The 25,309-nt window shown below is 37.5% G+C and overlaps 1 protein-coding gene across 2 annotated transcripts in view; it reads left to right on the top strand.

Moving 5' to 3' along the window:
* The window catches only part of necab1.L (N-terminal EF-hand calcium binding protein 1 L homeolog), a 118,956-nt gene that overhangs the window by 87,321 nt on the left and 6,326 nt on the right, over nt 1-25,309 (top strand). For both annotated transcript variants that reach the window (XM_041566543.1, XM_041566544.1), the window contains exons 6-10: nt 7,333-7,469; nt 9,716-9,828; nt 11,616-11,692; nt 13,878-13,931; nt 20,589-20,701. In XM_041566543.1, the coding sequence (XP_041422477.1) occupies nt 7,333-7,469; nt 9,716-9,828; nt 11,616-11,692; nt 13,878-13,931; nt 20,589-20,701 (494 nt within the window). The remainder of the gene's footprint in view (nt 1-7,332; nt 7,470-9,715; nt 9,829-11,615; nt 11,693-13,877; nt 13,932-20,588; nt 20,702-25,309) is intronic.

Genomic DNA, 25,309 nt, shown 5'->3' on the forward strand with positions numbered 1-25,309 from the left:
TGAAATAAGCTGCACCCGGCATCCGCGCCTCTCCATTACTGAATTACAGGTTCTTGTTTGAAAAAGATTACAATAAACCCTCCGCTGCCATTGTGCCTAGAAGGTGGAACAGTGGTTAGCATTGGTTCTTACTAACCCTTTGTTCTTGAGTTTGTCTCTCATTACTTCTCTGTCTTTATGGAGTTTATCTTTTATTCCCATGTTTACGTGGGGTTTTCTGAATGCTTTGGGTTTCTTACACAGCCCAAAACATAATCATTAGACTGAACCTAAAATGTGTGTGTGTGATAATGAAATTTTGTTTTATATTCTACTATATCAGGGTGATTATGCTGCGTATTAAGGGTTGCAGAACATATCAGCAATAAACATAAGGATGGTATATATTTATATACATACTGTATACAACAGCCCACACCTAGGGGCAAATTCACTAACCTCCGAAAATTCACTAGCGATGGCTTCGCTCACAGCGCAACACTTCGACAGGAGTAGATTCGCCAGGCCAACGCTAATTCACTAAAATCCGAAATAGCGTCCAAAGCGAAGAATGCTGGCGAAGCTGCGCTAGCGTTACTGCGCCAAGCGAAGCAAAGTTGCACTAGCGTTGGCTAATTTGCATATGGCGGGAAGATAAAGTTCAATGGACGTATATGTTGCAGCAAATACATTACATTACACAAGCCTGGGAAACCTTAATAAAATAAAATAAAGTTGTTATATTGCCCTACACATGAGCCCAGTGTATAGTTTATGTGCCATATGTTAAGAAATGTAGGGGGGAAGCCAGTTACCCCAAAAAAATGCACGCTCTTTTTCAACATATCACCCTGAAAAAGGAAAAGACACCAGCGTTTTTTGGGACTTCGAACAATTTTCAACAAATTTTTAGGAAGTCCTGTCTACTCTATTGCACTTCGCCTGGTCTGAGGTGGCGAAGGCAAGTCTGGAGCAAGAGGTAATGTTCAGTAAAATCCACCAGAGCGCAAATTCGAAAGGCATTAGGGAGCGAAGTACCACTAGAGTCTATTTCCTTCACTAGCGAATTTACGCCACCGACCGTTAGTAAATCGGCGAAGTACCGAAATGACGTCACACCGTCGAATTTTCGCCCATGTTATTCACTTCTCCCTTTAGTAAATTTGCCCCCTAGTCTCATATTATACTGAGTGTGTTCATAATATTACTAAATCAGGATATTTTCATTCTTGTCGTATTTCAGCTCACTTCAATTTCTTTCTAAATAAAATCTTCTTAAGAGTTTACATGCAGGCTAAACAAGACATTATATACGCACCGTGTTTGCAGTGAGCTACAATGAACATCAAAATAAACCAGTGTTTTACAGGCAATACAAGCCAAGATAACCTTTAAAGCAGACGGATTTGCACTAAGAAATTGACCTTTTAAAAACTCTGTACTCTTTCTGCCTGTTGTGGCTGCAGCTATTGTATTATTTACTCAACTAATTCACAGCCACAGAAATATAGTACAAAACCAATATGGAGCACCGTGCCCTTTAGAATCTGATCCGGGCCAATAAAGCATTGAAAACAGCAAATAGAAACAAGATAAAAAACAAATGCTGCATATTAAAAAAAAGCTGTCCCTTATAGGAACAGTAACACAAATATTTGAAATTAAAACTATATCTTCTCAACGCCGCTGTCCTTCTGTGTATCTATAAACAGTACCCTACGCAGAATAGTGATTATAAAATGACAATTTGAAAAGCAGTGAACAAAGTACAACTGCCTCTTTAGCCAAAACCTTCGTGAAAGCTTTCCTAGCAACTTTGCAATAGGTCTTCGTTGATTTTTGTTGTTTTTTTGTATTTTTTTTATTATTTGTCTTCTTTTTCTGCCTTTTCCACAAAGTTTGCTCTGTCAATCTGTTATTCCAGTTTGGCTACTACTTTGTATTGTCCCACTAACAGGGCGGCAAATTGAAATATCTTGTGGCCAGTATCAGACCTACATTGAGTGCTCTTACATAAAAGGGTGGTTCACAACTTTTAGTATGTTGTAGGATGGCTTATTCTAAACACCTTTTCAATTGACCGTCATTATTTATTTTTTTATAGTTTTTGTATTATTTGCCTTTTTCTTCTGACTCTTTCCAGCTTTCAAATGGGGGTCATTGACCCCAGCAGCCAAAAGAAACATTGTTCTGTGAGGCTACAATTTAATTGTCATCTTTAGTCCCTCACTTATTCATAGTCCAGTCTCTCATGCAAACCACTGCCTGGTTGCTAGGTAAATAAGACCCTAGCGACAAGATATCTGCTACCACTTGTAAATTATTTTAATATATCAATGTCTACATCACAATAGCATTATTTAAAGGTAAACAACCGCTTTCAGTACATGACTGCCTTGTACCCAGCATCACTGCTTAAACAGCATTCTGTGAATGGGCCATACAGGGAACAAATTATGTTTCTCAATATGATTCTCAGTATAGAGCCAAACTATTTAATATATAGTTCATATATGACCAAATAAAACTATGATGATTCAGCAACAACTGCTTCAGTCCACACACTTCTTATGAATTTGCTCTTACCCAACAACCATTAAAGGGGTCCTGTCAACCAGGCATAGAGGCAGGGCAGACAATTACTTTCACTTTCCATTCAGCACTTCCTAGATTTCACTGCTCGCCCCACATTCCCCCGTTCTCTTCACCGTTTAATTGTGTAGCCAGTACATGGGGATGGACATCAGGTCCCCCATTCTGGTGCAAAAATACGATTTTGAGACGATGGAAGGCTTGTCTTAATAACAGTGTCCACAAAATGGCTCCTGCCTACTTGCTATAATTATGAATTCCGAGACCAAAGGAAACAAGATTCATATAATTTATATAGTGCAATTAAAGTTCATTTTGCTTGACTAATCTGATAAAATAGGATTGGGAATAATTTTTTAGGGTAACGGGTCCCCTTTAAACTTAAACATTTCAAAAAAACCCATCCATGTGTATCCACCCCAACCTGGGACTTGAGGATCAAAGTTGAGCCAAGGAGTTAAAGGATATACAATAAGATGTATACAAACCATTTGTTTCTAATATATATGCACAAAATTGTGATTACTTGAAATAATAGTGTCCGTATGCAGGTAACTCACACCATGCACAAACTCTATCAATCAGTTGTTTCAGTTTGACTACTACTTTGTATTGTCCCACTAACAGGGCGGCACTTAAAATATCTGTTGGCCATTACCAGATGTACGCTCAGTGCTCTAACTTATAGGATGGCTAAGTCTAAGCAACTTTTCTATTGGTCTTCATGTTTTTTTTTTTTGTCGTTTTTGTATTATTTGCTTTTTTCTTCTGACTCTTTCCAGCTTTGAAATGGGGGTCACTGACCCCATCTAAAAAAACATGATTCGTAAGGATACATATTTTTCGTCATTGCTACTTTTTATTACTCGTCTTTATATTCAGCCCTCTCCTATTCATATTCTAGTCTCTTATTCAAATCAAGGCATGGTTGCTCTGGACCACAGCAACCAGATTACTGAAATTGCAAACAGGAGAGCTGGAGAATAAAAGGTTGAATAACTCAAAAATCCCAAATAATAAAAAATGAAAACCAATTGCAAATTGGATCAGAATATCACTCTCTACATCATACTAAAAGTCGACATAAAGGTGAACAACCCCGTTAAGTTAATGCTGTATTAGTGCAGAAGGCCGTTCTTCAACAGTCTGTTTCACAGTAAGACTCCCAATTTTAATTATTTTATATCCCAATAACAAGTTTACTTCTAAAGTGCAATGAGCAACTTCTGGTTTGACTGAGGGTTGCAAAGTCCCATGTGCATAACTGCTGAGCACAGTTCAATAACATCCCCTCTCAAATCTGTACACTTATGAAAAATTTACCAAGCAGGATTTGCTGAAATCACTGCAGGCTAATATAACTTGTATTCCCTTCCAACATTACAATTTAATAAGGGAGTCTGATGTAGTACAGCAAATGTTGGGCTACAGAGAGTCTACCCCTCCAAACACAAACACACAAAGCATTGTACACAAGGAAACAGATTTAAAGGGGAATCATGAAGGCTTAGTATAATATCATTGCATAGAGAAACAGCCAGCCTCTAGAAACCGAAAGCAGATACAATACCCATGACATGCCTTATCCATGTGCTACAGTATTACACCCAGACTATGTCCATTACATCACATGACTTTTAGGGTTTGGGTTTGATTATCTGAATCTCAATCCAAATCATGGGTTTAATTCATCCCTACTAGTTATGCAGCAGAGAGCTGGTTGAACAGTGTAACCCTTGCTCAATACCCCATTAAATCATTAATTCTATGTTCCAATGGAGAGCTTTGATGTAAGTGCTATGAGTGGCTTATTTGTAATCCAAAATGACTACGTCTCCTTCCATCATGGAGGCTCAGTGCCACCAATATCATTTCTATTTATGTTCTTGTTTGGAACTAAATATTTTTACTTCCTTTAAAGAATCCATGGTTATTTTAAGATAAGATGGGGCTAAGGCTAGAAGATGGTTCACAGGTGGTGGTTCTGGTTAGCAGTAAAGTCACGTAAAAGCATCCAGTTGACTTTGGGGCTTCCATAATGATGAGCATAGATTCCATTAATCTAAACAGAGGACAAAAGCATTTGTATCTGGGTTAAAAATAATAGGAATCAAACCTAAGGCAAACAGAAAATTAGCAAAAATATTCCTAGGTTCTATCTTAGGCCCATTTTGTAGAATAATAAACTCAGGAAGCAATTTTTAAGCAGTTGTCTGTTGAATGAACTCATCAACAAAATCCAACCAATACACCTGCCAATATGTTGATTAAATCTTCCCTCTAGGCGACTATAAAACCTACCCTGGTCCACTTAATTGGGAAAATCCTCCCCAATTAACAGGTTGTGATAATGATGGCACGTCATCTGTCACCTTTAAAGAGGTTCCTGGAGTATCTGATTAAACTCAATTATGGCATGTTATATTGGCATGTATGTATTGTATATGCTCTGTTTAATATTTTTAGTGTAAATTTCCATCAACCCATTGTTCCTGGGGTCCCTGTACAAATATTTCTTCTTTATATAACTGCAAGTGAAGGTCCTCAAGGTTCTCTCTTATTGGAGAATGGAAATGGTTACTCTGCTGGAGTAGTGCATGTTTATTTTTGTTCCACATTCTAATATTTCTTGCATTCCAAGATGGTTTATTTTGCTCAGGGACAAGTGCATTCTTGGACAAGACATTTCTGGCGGACGTTAAGGAAAAGGCATTTTTTTCTACTCCGAAATGCAAACAATTACAAACCTGGAATTCAGGTGGAAAATCCAATGCATTTGAAATAAATCACATGGCATTTGAGTGTGTCTCAGGGAATCAGTCGTGTCAGCCATTAAATGAGAGGCGACATATATGTGCCAGCAGTGCACTAGTGACTGTAAGGAGGTCATGTCTTCTCTTCAAGCCGGAACGTAACACGCAGTGACATTTGCTCAGTGCTCTCTGCGCTTGATAAAGACAATGTTATTTAATGACAAATGTTGAATGCCTGTGGAAAGCATTAAATAAATCGTCACTTACAATATTTTAAGGTTATTTAATCTTACTTTTTGAAATTTTGTGGCTAGAAGCAAGGACTAGTGAGCTGGAGAGAGTGAAGAGCAGAGACGTGCAGCTACACTGGTTAAATTAAGGGGTCCCCAAACTTTTTTTTACCCTTGAGCCACATTCCAATGTAAAAAGAGTTGGGGAGCAACACAAGCATGAAAAAAACCCTGTGGTGAAATAAGGGATGTGATTGGTTATATGGTAGCCTCTATAAGTACTTGCAGCCTACAGGGGGGCTCTACCTAGTTTTTATGCAACCAAAACTTGCCTCCAAGCCTGGAATTCCAAAATAAGCACCTGCTTTGAGGCCACTGAGAGCAACATCCAAGGGGTTGGTGAGGAACATGTTGCTCACGAGCCACTGGTTGGGCTTTAACTGGGTGAAAGGGATGGAAGATTTAAATTATGAGAATAAACTATCAAGGTTAGGGTTGTTCTCTCTGACTCCAAATGGACCCGGTTAGATCTGAGGTCACCACTCATTTAGGCATTGTATCAAAAGCAAAATGCATTGCCTTATGAATGTTATTGGATCTAGCTAATACAAACTTGCCAGTCACGTGGTGTAAAATGAAGATTTGTCATGTTATTCATAGTTTGAAATCTTTGCTCACTGCAAAAAATAGACCTGAAAGGTTTGAAGAAAGACCTAATATTTCTCAAAAATGTCATTTAAACATTCAGGTAACGAAGCAGTTTTTGGACTAAGTTGTAACATACCATCATAAACAGAAGTTAATGATTCTCTCATTCGCGGCTTCAGCTCAGTTTGCGTCTTCAGCTCTTGCGTCTTCGGCTTCAGGTCTTCGGGTCTTTGGATCTTCGGCTGTTAGGGTCTTCAGGACTGTCAAGGGGGGCCTGGTTAATTCGAAAAGTGCAGCACAGTCAGGCCCTCCTTTTATGCCTGGGCCCGGTACGAATGTACCCCCTTTTCCCCCTCTGATTAAGGCCCTGGCTAAGTATGTGGACACCTGGCTGTCCAACATTGCATTCGAAAACCAAGGGTATAAATATGTTTTTTACTCTGTGCCCCGATATTCTCCAGAGAAGGATTTCCACGAAATGTTGAAACATTAGTGGTGGGATTTAATTCCCTGTGTATGTAAGATATTGGGCACTGATGTTGGGGATCAGGTTTGGCTCTCAGTTGGCATTCCAATTCATCCCACAGGCATTTAGTTGGTGAGGGCAGGGTTATGTGCAGGCAAGTTCCTGTCTCAGGAAACCCTTTCTGCATGGACCCTACATTATCCATGATCCAGGAAATGTCCTTCCATGACTGACAACAATGTCATTGTATGATATAGTTGCTCCTGTGTTGGAAATTATGAATATAACATGAAATAGCCAGTTCCATTATTTAGAAGGGGTATACACATATGTTTGTCCTTATAATGTACATATGTCAAGACAAAAAAAAGAGGTCCATATCTAAGCCTATGGAATCCTAGCAATTCATCTGAGTTTGCATATAGCACAATCATTTCTATAGTCCAAATTTGAATCAACCATGTTTATTGTTTTTTTTTGTTTATAACAAAACAAATAGGATTCCATTCAGGAATACACACTGTTAATTTAGGCCACATTACTCAGCAAGGCTCATCATCATGTTTTTTTCTGGTCTTGCTACAGCTGAACAAGCACTTGGAACACTGAATTCCCACTTTTTGAATATTTTTTCCAGTAAAGGGTTTTCTTTCTATAATTTCAGCAATATCAAACCGCCTCAAAACTGGAACAGTTTGTGACACGTTTTTTGTTGAAGGAGACGCTGAACCAGCTGCAGTCTCTTCAGAATTCCTTAGAATGTGCCATGGAAACTACGGAGGAGCAAACGCGATTAGAAAGGTACGTACTTGTGAGCGATGCCTCAAAGAGCATTAGGATAATAGAGGCAACATTGTTTTTGATACCCAGTTTATCAAGGGACTAGAGAGCATGTTCAGGAACAATTTGCAAATTCCCAGTAAGAGCGGCAGGAGGCATACATAATAGAGCAGAGCGTCTAGAGGTATGGAAATTTTGTTTACTTACTGCTTTTAGTTTTTTAACTGCTAAATGTGCAACAGAATAAAAGAGATCTATATATCTATAAACTCTAAATAAAGGAATTTTCAACCAAAGAAACACAAAGCACTTCTCACAGGAGGCATGGCTTGTATCCCACACCCCTTTTTTCACTTAAGTTGGGCCCTTGCATTACCTCGGAGGAGGTTTTTACTATTATGTCATGCCCACACCATTGGTTTTTAAAAGGTTAGAGAGGTAATTTACCTTAAAGAAAAACAAAACACTCCCAATTGGCTTCCAGTCATGCCCAAACCATTGGTTTTTAAAAGGTTACATGGGTAATTTTATCTTAAAGAAAAACAAAACACCCCCAACTGGCTTCCTAATTTTAATGAATGCCTTGGAGAAGGGATCCCCAACCTTTTTTACAGGTGAACCCCATTCAAATGTAAATAAAAGTTGAAGAGCAACACAAGCATGCAAAAAGTTCCTGGGGGTTTCAAATAAGGCCTGTGATTGTCTATTGGTAGCCCCTATGTGGACTGGCAGCCTACAGAACCAAAACTTGCCTCCAAGCCAGGAGTTCAAAAACTAGCACCTTCTTTGAGGCCACTGGGAGCAACATCCAAGGGGTTTATGAGCAACATATTTTCTCACAAGCCACTGGTTGGGGACCATTGCCATGGAGCCTGTACACCAAACGTGTACAACAAACGTGAAGCCAGATATGTGGCCACCAACCTTGCTGTGCTACACTGTGTTCTCAGTGCAGGTTTAGGGCAATGGGCAGCTGACGTGATAGAATGAGATGTGGTTTGGGAAGGACAAGAGGAATCTTTGAAGGGGAGACACCTTTAAGAGATCATCAAGGAGTGTTAGCTTTACATGGCTCTACATATCATGTGAGAGTGGTATGCTGAGGTTTCATACTTTTGTTTTATTATTTGTGGCTTTTGAATTTACTTTGAGTTCTGCAGCTCTACATTTTGGAACCAAAATTATAAACTTGTTGCTGTTTGGCTTGGGTCAGTGACCCACAATGACCAGATAGCATTTTAAATGTCCGATAAATTCGAGTTGTCATAGCGAGTTTTTGGAGCATCACTTTGAAAAATTTACAATACAATTTAAATTGATGCACAATTTTGTTTGTTGTGATGTTAATGACACCCATGGAGAATAATCTTCAAATTGTCCCAGTTAATTTTATTAATGAAATATGCCTGCAAGCTCCTTGTACTAGGCACTTGCAAATGGTTCCTTTTCAGAGTGAATTGGGTGTTGAACGGGATGTCAATTTTGAGTGTTGTATGCCCTGTCCATGAAACATCCCAGGGTACTTTATGCCGCCAGTTTTTCTGCTTTCTCAGGGATTCCTTGTGGCTGTCCAGGACTGCTCCATGTACAGTATAGTCATTTCGAAATCGGCTCATACATTTATAGAAAGCTCAAAAATGTTATTGCACTGAGCATGTACTGGTCCCGAACAACAACAAGGAAAAACAGTAAAGATGGTGGCAAAGTGCTCAGTGGTAATGTTTTTTACAGAAGAGAAGCTCCAGACCAAATTAAAAAATAAGCAATTGTGTTACACACCCATCAGTCAGTTGCACTTTGCTTGTCCTTTAATTACACGTATTAAAAAATAAATCACTGTCGCACCTACATTGACAATTACTGTATACAATACCATCATTATAAAAATGTTCTCAGCTAATGAATAATCTTTACTTCCATACTCTGCACGGACTCCAGTAACTCCTATTGCAAGGATACATCCCTTGTTCACACAAGATACCACAAGCATTTCATTTTCTGTTTAGTGTACTTCAAAGGACAACCTTTTTCACCACCCACATAGTCAGTGTTGTCCCCTCTTTAGTCAAATCGATACACTGAAACAATATATTCCCCTCTGCCAATCGGGACTCTACAGTGTTCAGAGAACAGAACTGGGTTAATATTTGAGTGGAATCGAATAATTTGATGTGTCCGCCTAAATTAGTAATATAAGAACTAATTACTGTATATCTAATACTGCATACGGTTATATAAACAAAGTGCTATTTGCTTCTCTTTTAAAGACAAATTCCAGCAAAGCCAGAGATGCTAGCAATTCCATGGGGAGGAAAACGATCCAATCGGAGGCTTCAGAGGAACAACAGCTTTTCCCCAAACAGCCCCCAGTTTAGCATGGGTAGATATTTCTAATGCTTCTTCTTTACAGTCACAGACATTTTGCTGCTGGGGGTTGTTCACCTTTAAATTAACTTTTACTATGATGTAGCGAGTTATATTCTCAGACAGTCTGCAATTGGTTTTAATTTTTCATTATTTGAGGTTTTTGAGTTATTTAGCTTTTTATTCAGCAGCTCTCCAGTTTGCAATTTCAGCAATCTGGTTCTTAGGGTCCAAATTACCCTAGCAACTATGCATTGATTTGAATAAGAGACTGGAATATGAAAAGGAGAGGCCTGAATAGAAAGATGAGTAATAAAAAGCAGCTATTACAATAAGGGGCACATTTACTATTGGTCGAATATCGAGGGTCAATTAACCCTCGAAGTAAAATCCTTCAACTTCGAATATCGAAGTCGAAGGATTTACCGCAAATGCTTTGATTGAAGGAAAAATCATTCGATCGAACGATTAAATCCCTCGAATCGAACGATTCAAAGGATTTTAATCCATCGATCAAATGATTTTCCTTCGATCAAAAAAAGCTTAGAAAGCTTATGGGGAAGGTCCCCATAGGCTAACATTGGTGCTCGTTAGGTTTTAGGCGGCAAAGTAGGTAGTCAAAGTTTTTTTTAAAGAGACAGTACTTCGACTATCGAATGGTCGAATAGTTGAACGATTTTTAGTTCGAATAGTTAGAATCGAAGTCGTAGCCGAAGGTCAAAGTAACCAATTCGATGGTCGAAGTAGACAAAAAAATACTTTGAAATTCGAAGTATTTTTCATTCTAATCCTTCACTTGAGCTTAGTAAATGTGCCCCCTAATGTGTAGCCTTTAAGAGCATTGGTTTTTAAGATGGGGTCAGCCATTTGAAAGCTGGAATGAGTCAGAAGAAGGCAAATAATATTATAAAAAGAAAAAATGAAGACCAATTGAAAAGATGCTTTGAACTATTCTATAACATACAAAAAGTTAACGTAAAACAACCCCTTGAATTACATGGTTTTATTATTATCTGTATTATTTTATAGCACTTGCCAGCCCAAGAGGTACCTGCCCCAAAGGCAAACCCAGAACAACTGGAAATAAATATTTCTAAGTATAAATACTCAGCATTATGAGCCAGGAGTCAGTTTTGGTGCCTAAGAAGATCAGTCCCTTAGAATTACGCTTTGAAAATGCAAAAAGATCAACGTGTTCACTCAGGCCAGAACTGAGATCCTCATGGTTGAAGTATTTCTGGTCACGATTATTAGTATTTCTATTCTGAGACATAAAAATGAACGGAGTCGGCAGCTGCAGTTATTACATCTCTCTGCATGCTGGAAAATTGTTCTATCCGTCCAACTGAAAGCCCTTACCTGTCGTCACCTATCTGATCTCATATCAATCCTGAAATTCTCCCTTATAGTATTTCTGTTCTTTATGGACCCAGCCAAATGCATATTTTATATGAAGCCTGGCATTGCCATTGCTTATATAAATGTAAACCTCAGTATTGTTGTGCTGGCAGTTGTAATCATAATTTTGATGTATTTCATGCGCCTTCTCATTATTGTAAAGAGAGAATATTGTAGTGAACTGTATAATTTTCCCAAAATAATTGTGTTCTAGAAAATCAACCAGCTGCAATGTCTGCAGAAAAACTCAGTGTACTTAGTGCCGGGACTGAAAAGCAACAGGGAAACTTTAGCATATTTGAATTTGAAGCGGATATAGAAAGATGAAGAATCATAGTCGCTTTTACACCTTTCTCCAGCCAAATTCACCCTTATTTTCTGTTCTATTATTTATTCTTGCTGAAGGCTTGTTAGAGGAAGACAACCAGTGGATGACCCAGATAAACAGACTCCAGAAACTGATTGACAGACTGGAGAAGAAGGTACTGTATTTCTCGCCTTCATTTATTCCTATGAACAGCATACAGTGCAGTATACACAGGTACAGCATGACAGCGATAAGGGCCCCCATGGGTTTTCCTTCCCTAAATTTGTGTAAACAGAGAGGGCAACTTTACCATCTACCAGACTCTTTTCTGAGCATCTTTTACAGTAATAGTTATTTCCATATAACAAAGAAATCAGTTAATCATTGAAAAGATTTGAAATTTTGAGGCGTGCTGTATAGGAAAATATAAGAGCACATGTAGGTCTGAAAATGCAGTTGTGGTCCTGTCACTTTCCCTACAATCATTCACACATAAAACCATTTTCATTAAAGGTACTTGCTTTAAATTGTACTCCTTGCACTTCTGTATAGTTGCGCTTGGCACCGCTCAGTCATTCTTGTCTCTTGTTCCAAATTGATCTCTACTGCTCATACAGACATAGGGGAACACGGGATCTCCAGGGTTTCCTCCGTCAGTTGCCGCAGTTCACTTGTGCCAAAAGAATAAGGTGCCCATGTCATTCATCACAGTGGACCACGAAAAAATTCATCGCAACCACTCCCCGTTTGCTGAATCAGACACAACTGATTTAGGCGCAGTTCAATTGCATCAACAGTATCATTGTGCTTCTAATTACACTTTGCTCTCTGCAGCCACTGCAGTCAGACAAGCTCCTTATAATGTGCATATGGTTTGTTAGCCATTTACAGTCAGTTATTGGCTTGTAGTTAGAAAGGCAAAGATCTAATTACCTAACCCCATTACTAGGCCTGGGACAAACTATAAACTGGCTATTTTATTTCCTCTCCTGTCCTGTGGAAAAGCAGTAGGGAAGTAGGATGACTTCCAAATGGAAGTATGGAAATATGAAAAGGTTTCAGGTAAAAAATTCAGTCTCCATATTTCTCGATATAAATGAGCCTATCTACTATCTTTTAGTCTTGTGATTTTTGCCCAGTCTCAACAGAAAATGAGTCCATTGTCTGAAATAGTTTTGATATAATACTGAATATCACTAACTAAGCAACTTGGTTTACACAAGAAACACAAAAAACACATGAAACATATTTTACTAATCAACACCTACAATGCAGCATTTAAAGAAGAACTAAACCCCCTACAGCTAAAAGCCCCCATTTGCCTTCTCCACCGGCCCCCACTCCCAGCTTCCTCCCCGCATTGTGTTAAACAAGAATAAGGGGCAGATTTATCAAGGGTCGAATTTCGAAGTGGAAAATACTTTGAAATTCGACCATCGAATAGAATCCTCCGACATTCTAATTCGGAGGATTTTATTCATCGCACGATCGTATTCTGCTCGTAGTACGATCGTACTCCGATCATACTTCGAATCGTACGATTTTCTTTCGGTACCCAAAAACTTGGAAATATGCTCTGGCAGGTCCCCATAGGCTAACATAGCACTTAGGCAGGTTTAAGTTGGCGAAGTATTGAAGTCAATGTTTTTTTAAAGAGACCGTACTTCGACTATCGAATGGTCGAATATTCGAACGATTTTTACTTCGAATCAAAGTCGAAGTAAATTCAAAGTCGTAGTATCCTATTCGATGGCCGAAGTATCCAAAAAATTATTTTGACATTTGAACTATTTGTACTTCGAAAATTCACTCGAACCTTAGTAAATCTGCCCCATACCGTCTCTGCCTCCTTGCCCTATTCTGGTCCCCTCTCTCCTCTCTGCCCTGCCACGGACTGTGAGCGCATACTCGCCTGTTTGTACTGGTGCACTGCGGCCTGTCTGGCACTTGCTGCATGTGCATTTGTAGCCGGAAAGCTCTGAAAATTACCAAAAAGTAAGAAGCGAATCCGGAGGTTACCAAAGTGACAGAACATTACACCCCTGAGCTTCACTGTACTATTCTGCACAATTAGGTTGTGTTGCTGGATGAGACACTTAGGGGCTGATACATTAAGCGTCGAATATCGAAGGTTAATTAACCCTCGATATTCGACTAGGAATTGAAATCCTTCGACTTCGAATATCGAAGTCGAAGGATTTAGCGCAAATTCTGCGATCGTACAATTAATTTCTGAAAACTACTTATGTACTTCTACATGATGTAAAAAAAATCCAGAAGGCACCAAAGTATCAGACACCCTCAAAACAAAGGAGATACTGTGAATATTTGAAACATGTTATTGTGTTCTTTTTTCCAAGGAACTTAAGATGGAGCCCCTAGAAGAAGAGGTTATAGAGGGAAGCACCACATCGGTAAGTCATCAGTTCTCCTTATTCACTAGAACGTAAGTCACTGGACCCAAATCATGGAGGGACTTATAAATAAGTACATAATGCTGTATTTTATTGTGGCTGCTGTTGTGTTTAATCAATAGCTTGTTATTAAAATTATAATAATATTCAAAAAAACACAATGTAATTATTGTTCCACTCGTCTACTAAAATCAATGGCCCAGCAGCCGTGTTTTGTTTAAAAAAATGCCCAAGGTTTGAATTGCACATAGGTGTGTGGAATCTGTATCCAAGGGTTAAATGATCACAATGTCTCTAATCAAACCTATAGGGTACTTTTAAAAGTCTCTGAGCATTTGTGGACATCTCTGCTGTACCCAATGTCATTGACTAAACAAGATGGCAGCACAGGCCGAGGGTTATTTATAAACACTGGTGAAATTTGCACCTGGGTACTAACAATTGGTTGCTATCGGTTACTGCCCGGGTGCAAATTTGTCCAGTGTTTATAAATGAGCACCAACTGTGTGCTGTACAGAGAAGGCAACATTTCAATGACATCAGATTTCCATTAAATAATGGTTTAACACTCGTGTAACTTGTTAACAAGCTGCATTTGTCCTCCCTTCCAGTTTGCTAAATGGTTACAAACATAAGTATGTCCTTTGGGACGTCAGCGATAGCGTCAGGACTGATGTCAAAAGGCTATTTGGTTTATATTAATAGATCTTTCCCATGTCAAATCCCCAAAAAAAAATGTATTCCTGACAAAAAAGGATATATATTCAGTATAAAGGCCATAATATCTGAATTTCCACAAAGTATTAAACAATACTAAAGACTTCAGGGGTTTACTGTAAAAAGCTAAAATTTAGTGACTATTTGGAATAGATCATTAAATTCTATTTTAAAAATCACATTGCACTCTGTGTTAGAGCTTAATAAATTAGGGGCAGATTTTTACAATTAATAAATCATTTAAATAATCAGGAGTGAATTTAGTAGTCCAGAAGGATTTCCAGTAGTTTGATATTTCCTATTTAGCAACACTTTAGGATTCAGATGGGTGATTGGCAAAAAACAAAGAAAATGAATGCGTTCAGCAGCTCAAGGCAGTCGATCACTGCAAAACTGACGTGTCAATACTTTTCCTGACTGCCAGGAATATATTGACAGTCAGGAAAGAGTCTGCAAAAATCACTAAGCAGTATCCCTGCATGTTAGGGCTCTCTTCTTTTTCTAAGTTATATGCTTTAAGGCAGGGATTCACATTATTTACCCATGAGCAACATTCACATGTAAAAAAAAAATGGAGAGCAACATGTAAAAAGTTCCTGGGGGTGACAAATAAGTGATTGACTCTGGGTAATCCCCTATGAGGACTGGCAGCCTACATGAGTCTCTGTTTGGCAGAACATCTGGTTTTATTCAACTAAAATTTGCCTCCAAACCAGGAATTCAAAAATAAGCACCTACTTTGAGGCAGGGTCGGTCTGGACCAGCAGGACACCGGAAAAAAATACGTTGGGTCCAGCCCTCATGGGCCCCCGATCAGCTGTAACTAAATCAAAAATACGACCCTACAGCTTATTAGTGCTGCGAGAAAGACAGCAAGACAATAGAAAATCACTTTTCAAAAATAATATGATAGCTGAGCCACAAAAAGAAAGAAAGAAGAAAAATGGAGAAAGTGATTGAGATATACGGTAAACTGCAAGGGGCACATTTACTTAGCTCGAGTGAAGGATTATAAGGAAAAATACTTTGAATTTCGAAGTATTTTTTTGGGTACTTCGACCATCGAATTGGCTACTTCGACTACGACTTCGACTTTGAATCGAACGATTCGAACTAAAAATCGTTCGACTATTCGACCATTCGATAGTTGAAGTACTGTCTCTTAAAAAAAACTTCGACCACCTACTTCGCCACCTAAAACCTACTGAGCACCAATGTTAGCCTATGGGGAAGGTCCCCATAGACTTTCTAGGCGATTTGGGATCGAAGGAATTAAAATCCTTAGAATTTTCGTTCTATCAAAGGAATTGCGCTAAATCCTTCGACTTCGATATTCGAAGTTGAAGGATTTGACTTTGAGGGCCGAATATCGAGGGTTAGTTAACCCTCAATATTTGACCAATAGTAAATGTGCCCCCAAGTGTCTATGGCAAAACTGTGGTAGATGGTACCAGGACACCACCCAGATTCCTAATAAACTCAAAAACACGTAAATGACACATTATATATTTATGAGGAAACATCTCTTAAGTGACTAAAAGTCCTAAAACATTGACACCTTACAATATCAGGGCTAAGTAAGTTATGAACCCTAGCTCAGGCCATATGTGTATATGAGAACTTTTGCAAATGTCCTGGATAAAGGGATAGAAAAATGGGACCAATACTGGTCCAAACTCTTTGTAATCTCATATTCAGGCTCCCAGTGGCAAACAGAAGTGCTTCTTTGTGCAATTCTCTAAAAATGATAATAAAGGAAAATCCTAGTAATCTGCTAATAACAAAAGATCCTGGATTCATAGGGCGAAAATAGGTAGAAACTATACTAAAATAATATGTATGAAAGGCTACCTTTCTGTTTCATCATTTTAATGAATAGGATCTAAGCAAGGCCACAGAGGAAATATTTAATCAGTACAGTTTACAGTTGTCCTGCTGAGACCGTTGTACAATATGAACAGCCAAAAGCAAATACAGTAGACCCTTGGGGGATGAACAGCAGTAACAAGTACAAGAACTTTTCAAACAATGAAGTCTGGTTGGTTTCTTGATCTCCATCTTTAATATTTAGTTCCTTAAAACGTCATGACAATATGCTTTCATGATTCACGAACTACAGGATATAGTTACTTTAATGTTCTGCAAAATAAAATACTAAATATATCTAAATATATATATATACATGCTGTTCTTACGGCTTTCATTTTAAAATCTTGTGATGTTCACAGTTTAGAGAAGCATCTCTGTTGGAATAGGTTGACAGATTTCTATCCTGCAGTTTATCCAACTTTTCAAAAGTCAACAAAGTTTTCCTTTTCTTATTTAAGCTTAAATGTAAGAAATAATTTATGAAACATACAATGCAAAGTTAATTTGGATTTTTTTGGGGTGGGAATATTATAGATTTGTGGGGATCCTGAAACAATTTTGTTTGATGCCAAGGAAGTGGGGAATATATATGAATTCCATGAAGGAAATGTTTTGAAGGTTGGAAGATGCTCATTTAGGAGTCAAAACACATGGGTATCTATAGAGCCCATTTACTAACAATCCAGTTTTTATTTTTTCAAGGAATCTCTAAGAATTCGTGCTTTTCCTATTATTCTTAAAAGCTTTAAAAAAACATGAAAAATTCTAATACAAAAATTTGCTAGGTAAAAGTTGAAGAGGGCCTATAGAAGTCAATGGAAGCTGCGCTGATCCTATTGGATCGCTTTTAATCAATTCTGACTTTAAGAGGTTTTCAGGGGTTTTTTTGTCTGAAAAACTCCAATTTTTAGAGGTTTTACAGGTATTCATATTTTTTTTCAGATCGTTCACAGTGTTAGTTTTCATTCATACTATTTTTATTGGGATCTTTTTTGGGAAGACCATAATTTAGAAATTGGTAGATGGGCAGCAAAATGCGGAGAATAGCCCCTCCACTTGACTTTATGGTAATTACCTTGACTTTGTCGGTAAACTTGTAGAGCAGAAGAGAATTTTTCTCATTTTGAAAAGAAAAAAAATTGAATTTTTACCAAACTCAAATGTTTGCTTAATTATTAAAACATCCAAAAAAAAACCTGATCAGATAATTTTCAATATTTTACATATGAGCTGTTTTATGCAATATCTTTTTATAGAGACCTACATTGTTTGGGGGTATAGTTTTCCTTTAACTGTAAGAAATGTGACTCCTCTGTTGTTAGCTGAATATACCTATAACTAATGAAGAAAACATTTTTAGCAGAGAAAATGTAACAAGGAGACACTGCTTAGAATGAAAAATATTAAAGACCTTATTAACATGGATTTGTGCAGCTTAGCTATCATCAAGTACAAGGGACTGTCTGATTATTACTGAGAATAATGAATAATGAGTTTAATGCATAACTTAATTTTGTTTTGGTTTTTGGATGTATGCTTTTTTTTAATATTTATGCTATACTATGGGGCCAGTTTACAAATGATCAGTATTTTGAATTTTTTTAAAAAAGTACAGATCATTTCCGATTTAACAACTTCTTTTCCATTCAGTAATGATTTGTTCCAGTTCAGAAAAGATTTGTCGTTAATCCCTGTCTAAAACATTAATCCCTCCTTGCAATTTCCAATGGTGTTAAAGCTCAGTGCTCACTCACTGTTGATCAATGTGGCAGATTCCCTGACGGTCAGGAATAATGAAAGATTTAAAATCTGCCGCATAACAAAGTCACAGTTAATTTAGGTTAAAAAAAGACATTGTTCATCAAATTTAAACCTCGCAAATAATTCCAAAACTGCACTCCATAGTCAAGGAGGAGCCTTGTCAGGGACCTATAAAGAGGCTTAATTTTGTTTGAAATCATTCCTCAAGTCAATGTTTTTTCTGAGAGAGATTACTTTATTTACTGTAGAAGACGCTGATTGGCACTGCATAGAGTTGCACAGTCTGTTGTCCACAAAATTCCCCAAATAATTCTCAGTACATACAGGTTATCCCTTAACACAAAGCAAAGGCAAACACAGGAGTTGTTCCTGCTGCTTTATAATGCCGATTGATACACTATTTATTTCTCCATTCACATGATTTAGCACTTTGATAAAGTGATATACATTGTACTTATTATGCAATTCACTGAAATTTTCTGTTTATAGTTTTTTTTTTAGCAATAGATCTCTTCCATTTATTCGTCCTTTTTGCTAGGTGTTATTGTGTGCTTCATGTTGTCCATCAGTAAAGATATATAACAAGTCTTCATGTTCTATTAAATGGCATAACGTGATGTTCTAAGATTTTGATGTAAACCTTATCTGAAAAAAGAATCCCGTCTTTTTTACTTTTAATAGACTGAAACATGATTTGTGTTTTGTTTAGGGAATGTTGCAAAGGTTTCTCTATACTCTTTGGCTAATAGTCTCAAGTGGACTTACCTGGTCATGTGACTTGTGCCTGCACTTTAGGAGAGAAATGCTTTCTGGCAGGCTGCTATTTTTCCTTCTCAATGTAACTGAATGTGTCTCAGTGGGACATGGGTTTTTGCTGTTGAGTGTTGTTCTTAGATCTACCAGGCAGCTGTTATCTTGTGTTAGGGAGCTGTTATCTGGTTACCTTTCCATTGTTCTTTTGTTTGGCTGCCGGGGGGGAAAAGGGAAATTTATCAGAGCACAAGTCACATGACTTGGGGCAGCTGGGAAATTTACAATATGTCTAGCCCCATGTCAGATTTCAAAATTGAATATAAAAAAATCTGTTTGCTCTTTTGAGAAATAGATTTCAGTGCAGAATTCTGATGGAGCAGCACTATTAACTGATTCATTTTGAAAAAAAATTTTTTCCCCATGACAATATCCCTTTAAGTAATAAAATATAGCAATAATAATTAGGGATGCACCGAATCCAGGATTCGGTTTTGGATTCGGCCGGTAATCTGGCTTTTTCAGCAGGATTTGGATTCGGCTGAAACCTTCTGCCCGGCGGAACCAAATCCTAATTTGCATATGCAAATTAGGGACAGGAAGGGAAATCACATGACTTTTTGTCACAAAGCAAAGAAGTAAAAAATGTTTTCCCCTTCCCATCCCTAATTTTCATATGCAAATTAGGATCCAGATTCGGCATTCGGCCGAATCTTTCGCGAAGGAAAAGGGCCCTTTAAAGGACATGTAAAGGCAAAAAAATGAAATGCCATTTTTACTGTCTTTAATGAAAAAGAAACTTATCTCCAATATACTTTAATTAAAAAATGTGTACCGTTTTTTGAAAGAAACCTGAATGTATGCAGTGAAATTCTCCCTTCATTTACTGCTGTGGATAAGAATTGTCAAACTGTCCCTAACTGCTCTGCAGGGAAACAATCATACTTATGAACAGCAGGGGGAGCCCCCACCTTACTTAGCAGCCATGCTTCTGGAAGAAATTATTTGACTTATTTTGATAATTTATAATGATCCCTAAGCAGCCCAAAACACACAGAGCATGTGCACAGTCTTGGTCTTGCAAAGATGTTTAACAAAGTTACAAGATGGTGACCCCTTGTGGCCAAATTTGAAAGCATAAATTATTTGTTTGATTAAGCTTGTAGTGCAGTCAGTTCATGTTTATATTTAGTATACAAAATACAGCATTTCTAGCCTTATTCTATTGTAGACTTTACTTCCCCTTTAAGTGTTACAGTCCCTTAAAGGAAGGGCTAAACCCTGTTACACACCATTTCTACCTGTTATTATAAATAAGAAGGTTACCGGTGGGGGGTAACTGTACAGCTACTATTGTATCACCTTTATTGCTACAGTATCCGGCACTAAATTATCTCTAGTGTTGCTGATTCTATAGACGATTATACTACGCCAAATATAAACCAGATCTTCCTGGGCTCTATTTTCTCTTTCCATCTGAGCGTGTCCTAACATTCTATGCATACATTAATAGGTCTTTCATTGCCTGTCACGTCATGTCAATCTGTTTCATTTCCACAGCATATAATGATAGTTCAGCGCCAATTATCTGTGCTAGCGGAGGAAGGGGAAGAATTCCGCCTGGCGCTCAAACAGTATGTGGAGTCCGTCTCGGCTCAGACGGGATGTTTACAGTAAGTATTCTGGGCTATTATAGTCTTTTCCCATTGTTTCCTTTGGGTTTGATGTTGATGCTAGTGTTGCTATAATTGCATATAATGTCATTTAGGATATTTATACTCACTTTAAAGCATTAACCATTAAAGCTGGAGGGAAACAGAGTGTCTTTCAATTCTTTTCATCCTTGGCCTTTAATAAATATTCTTTATTTTGTCCACAGGGACATTAATAAATAAAGGGGACTTATTATAGGACTGGTTGCTTGGATAACATGATGCTATTTCTCCTTATTTTCCCTGTTATGACGATTATTCATTTGCTGCTAAGATTTGCCTCCGTTTGGGTTTTAGGGGTTAGAACACAACAGGAGGGTTATAGGAGGCAATAAGAAAATGTATCACTTTCCAGAAACCAGAGACTTATCTTTATAAAACATGGTGGAGGGGAAAGTAAAAGGGAAATAAAGGAGAATATATACAGTATATCCAGTTCTCAATATGTCCATTCACAAAAAAGTAAAACATGATGTTATAGGCAGGTGTGTAACTACAAAACAGAGGTTTTGGGGATTTATTTTTAGTCCACGGTCCTCTTTGAAGTTCAACAATTGATATGGGCCCCCTTTAGCTCATAAGAAAGTTACAGACAGTTTATTGTAGTTTAAATAAGAATTTGTTGCAAATTTGTCGCACACAATTTTTCTGTATTGGTTATTAATAAATTGAGTGTGTAATTTATTTATTGCTTATTATTCTCCCTAACTTTTTTTTTAATTTTCTCTTACTTTTCCAAATTTTTCCTTTCCTCCTCTATATTGGATATATATAGCTTTTATATGGGTGATTTGTGTAACAGATTTCTATTGGTCCTTTCTCTGGACATGTAATCAATGTAATATACATTCGGATTGGTTCTGCACTTTGTACTGATCTTTTCACCTATTGGTCAAGACTGCTTGTGATGCAATGCATTTTAATTGGTCGACACCCCTTTAAAAGGATGGTAGACGGGGGAGACCTATAGCCGATGAGTCGGTGCCCACCCAGGCATGAAACGCGGCCTTTGAATGTCCTAATAAAGCCCTTTTAACTTAATGAAAACCAGAGCTACTGATGAAGAAGGCAAATAATTCAAATAATTCAAACTATAAAAAAATTAAGACTAACTGAAAAGTTGATTAGAATTGGCCATTCTATAACATATAATATAATACTAAGAGAGTTATTTATTAAAGGTCAAGTTTGTGAAGTTTTTTCTACTTCGAATAAACTCATAATTTAAATAAACTCGAATGTTTGCTTATTTATGAATAAAAATTCTGAATCTGAATATAAAAAACTTGATTGAATGCAATCAGGAAAAAACTGGAATACTTTGAATTTATCGAGATTATAAGCTAAAAACCTCAAATTTAATGACTTTTCGAGCGAAAATTAGTGTAAAACACCTTAAAATCATGAAGGCAAAAATCATCTTCAAATGGTTAAAGGGACCTCTGTCCATTGACTTTTACTTTTATTTTCGGAATCGGACTTTTAGCAGCTTCAGGGCATAAGCCACGAAAATTTCCAGAAAAAAAGTGAAAAGTGAAACTAACCTTGAAAAACTCAACTCGACCTTCGATAAATAAATCCCTAAAAAGCTAATGTAAGGATGAACCACCCCTATAAACTTTGAAAACATTTCTACAGTGGCAAAAAGTTTGGGGGGGAGGGTAATTGAATTGGGTGAAAATTAGTGAAAAATGTTCATAAATGTGATAAAAATTAGATTTATGGTTAAAATGGCAAAGTTTAACAGGGAAACTCTTTTGACCTTAAAAGAATCTGCCTCTTGTGATACATCGCACTGCTGGAAGAATACAATAGGGCTTACCTTTATTTTTTTATAAACTGTTAATAAAAAAAATAGCTTTAGCTATTTTTGCCAGGGAATACTTACTCATTCTCTTGTTTTTGTTTGTGACCGGGAGCAACCACGCTGTTATTAAGCTATAGTTGGATATGATAGCATGATTATTAACTCATAAAGTCAAATTATTTTTTTCAATTATTTAAAACTTCTCAATGAACCAGTATAATTTCAGAATCATATCATTTATTCTGAGAGGCTGAAAATCAAGGAGTCTCCAAAGTATAGTGAGTATTAAAGAGAAGTCCATATACAGATCAATACATTGAATCATCCTGTAACTACACATTTTTTTAACTAACTAAACAGCACCCTCTACTGGACATTATGTGGTATTTGAATATAATCCCAAAAATGACAGACAAGAAACATACAAGGGGCAGATTTACTAAAGGGCAAATGGTCGCCAGCAACTGCTTTGCACCCATCGCTAGACTGCGCCAGGCGCAAATGTGCTCAGACTATGCTGATTCACTAAAATGCGGTTTCATCATGGGCGCCGGACGCTGGCGACTTTTCGATAGCATAAGTTCGGCAATGCGAGCATTTGATAGTGAAGGTGCGCTAGCATTCATTTCTGCCTAGTGAAACTTCACTAGGGTTTTTGCATTCAAGTCAATTTGCATAGGGCTGGAAATTTAAAGTTGTATAGACGTCTTTATGTTAAATGTTGGTGCACATAGTTACAAAACCTGGGAACCTTAATAAAGACAATAGAGTTATTCTAATGCCCTACACATGTGGCCACTGTAAAATTAATGTTCCATATGTTAGTAAATGTATGGGGAAAACCGGTTACGCAAAAAAAGTTTTAAGTTAGGTCTTTTGCAGGCAATCAGGCTGAAAAAATTAAAAGTCGCCAGCGTTTTTTGGACTTTGATGCATTTTGGGCTCACAAAATAAGTGACAGAAGATTAAGGAAGATCTAGCTACTTTAATGCACTTCACCTGGTCTGAGGTGGCGAAGGCAACTCTGGCGAAAGCGGTAACATTTATTGAATTCGGACCGTTCGCCAGAGTGAAAAGTCGCTGGCGATAGAATTCGAATGACAGCTAGCGCCAGTCTCTTTCGCTAGTGAATTGGCGCCTGCATCCATTGGTAAATCGGCGATGTCCATGCGGGCAGTACCACTAGCAAATTGTCGCTAGCATTAGCCACTTCGCCTTTTAGTAAATCTGCCCCCAAGTGATTGTTGAACATTTCTTGATAGTAGAAACTACACAAACAAACAGGCCCAGTGCTACAAATAATAACAAATGAAACAAAATGTATATTTAAAAAAACATGACGGAGGAAAATATGATGAGATGAGCATTGGAGCACAACGTTGGAGTAATATAGATATACTTATGCTGAGAAGTAGAAAAAGATCTTGAAATTATCCCGACTATCTTTGCATGAAACAACTGCAAGCTATTTGCTGGCTTAACAGCGCCCTCTGTTGGACATTACGCAGTATTTACTTCCGAGACTGCAGAATGTATAGCTTCGTTTTCTACTGTGATACAAAATAAGGATTGCTGTAATATTGCATTTGTAGAGATCTGTTTATTTTGAGAAATATCACTCCAAGAAAGCATGAGAGTTCTAAAGAGCTGTAAAACATTATTTCTGTCTGTATGTCTGTCTCTTTATCTACATCAGCTATCACCAGTGTCACAACCTAGTATACTGTGCTCAAGGCAACATAATGTAATAAATATTAGCGGTTGGGACCACAAAGCTTAATGAATATAAAGGTATTATATGTTGCTTTCTATAAAGGATGCATAATTCTGAAATGACAAAGCAAACAGTGTCCGGACAGAGACTATATGGACATCTAACACATCGGAGTTCCAACTTGAGTCCTATGAGCCCACAACACTATGGGATCTGGCTTTGTTAGCTCTTTAGCTCAGCCCGTGCCTTATCCTTGGAAGCTTCTGTGTTTTTTAGTTCAGTTGCTTTCAAATTGTTCACCAAAAATACTTTTTTTTAATTGCTTTCTATTTTACCATTTTTTCTAAATTTAAGTTTAAAGGGGGTTGTTCACCTTTAAACCTTTTCATGTTGTATTACTTGTGTTTTTGAGTTATTTAGCAGCTCTTCAGTTTGCAATTTCAGCAATCCGGATGATAGGGTCCAAATTATCCTAGCAACCATGCACTGATTTGATTACGCGGATGGTATCTGAATAGGAAAAGGCGTGTAGCCTTACAGAGCGTTTGTTTTAGATGGGGTCAGTGACCCATTTGAAAGCAGAAAAGATTCAGAAGATGAAGGCAGATAATTCAAAACTATAAAAAAGATAAAATGAAGGCCAATTGAAAAGTTGCTTAGAATAAGCCATTCTAGAACAGGGGTGCCCAAAAGGTAGATCGGGATCTACCAGTAGACCTTTAGCTGGTGATCAGTAGATCTCAAGACACTGAGGGTCATTTATCAACACTAGGCAAATTTGCCCATGGGTGGTAACCTATGGCAACCAATTAAATTGCTGCATTCATTGTTCTACTTGCAGCTGGCTTTAAAAAGCTAATCAATGATTGGTTGCTATAGGTAACTGCCCATGGGCAAATTTGCCCATTGTTGATAAATGAGCCCTAATTATTGTCAACAAACAGATTGTCTAAATCACCCTCCTGTTTCATTCTTTTTATTCAGATAATTATTATGTTATGGTTACATAAGAAATAGTTGTTTGTTAAATATTTATTTTCTCATAAAT

Source organism: Xenopus laevis, chromosome 6L, assembly GCF_017654675.1.
Source record: "Xenopus laevis strain J_2021 chromosome 6L, Xenopus_laevis_v10.1, whole genome shotgun sequence".
In the NCBI taxonomy this organism is placed as follows: domain Eukaryota; kingdom Metazoa; phylum Chordata; class Amphibia; order Anura; family Pipidae; genus Xenopus; species Xenopus laevis.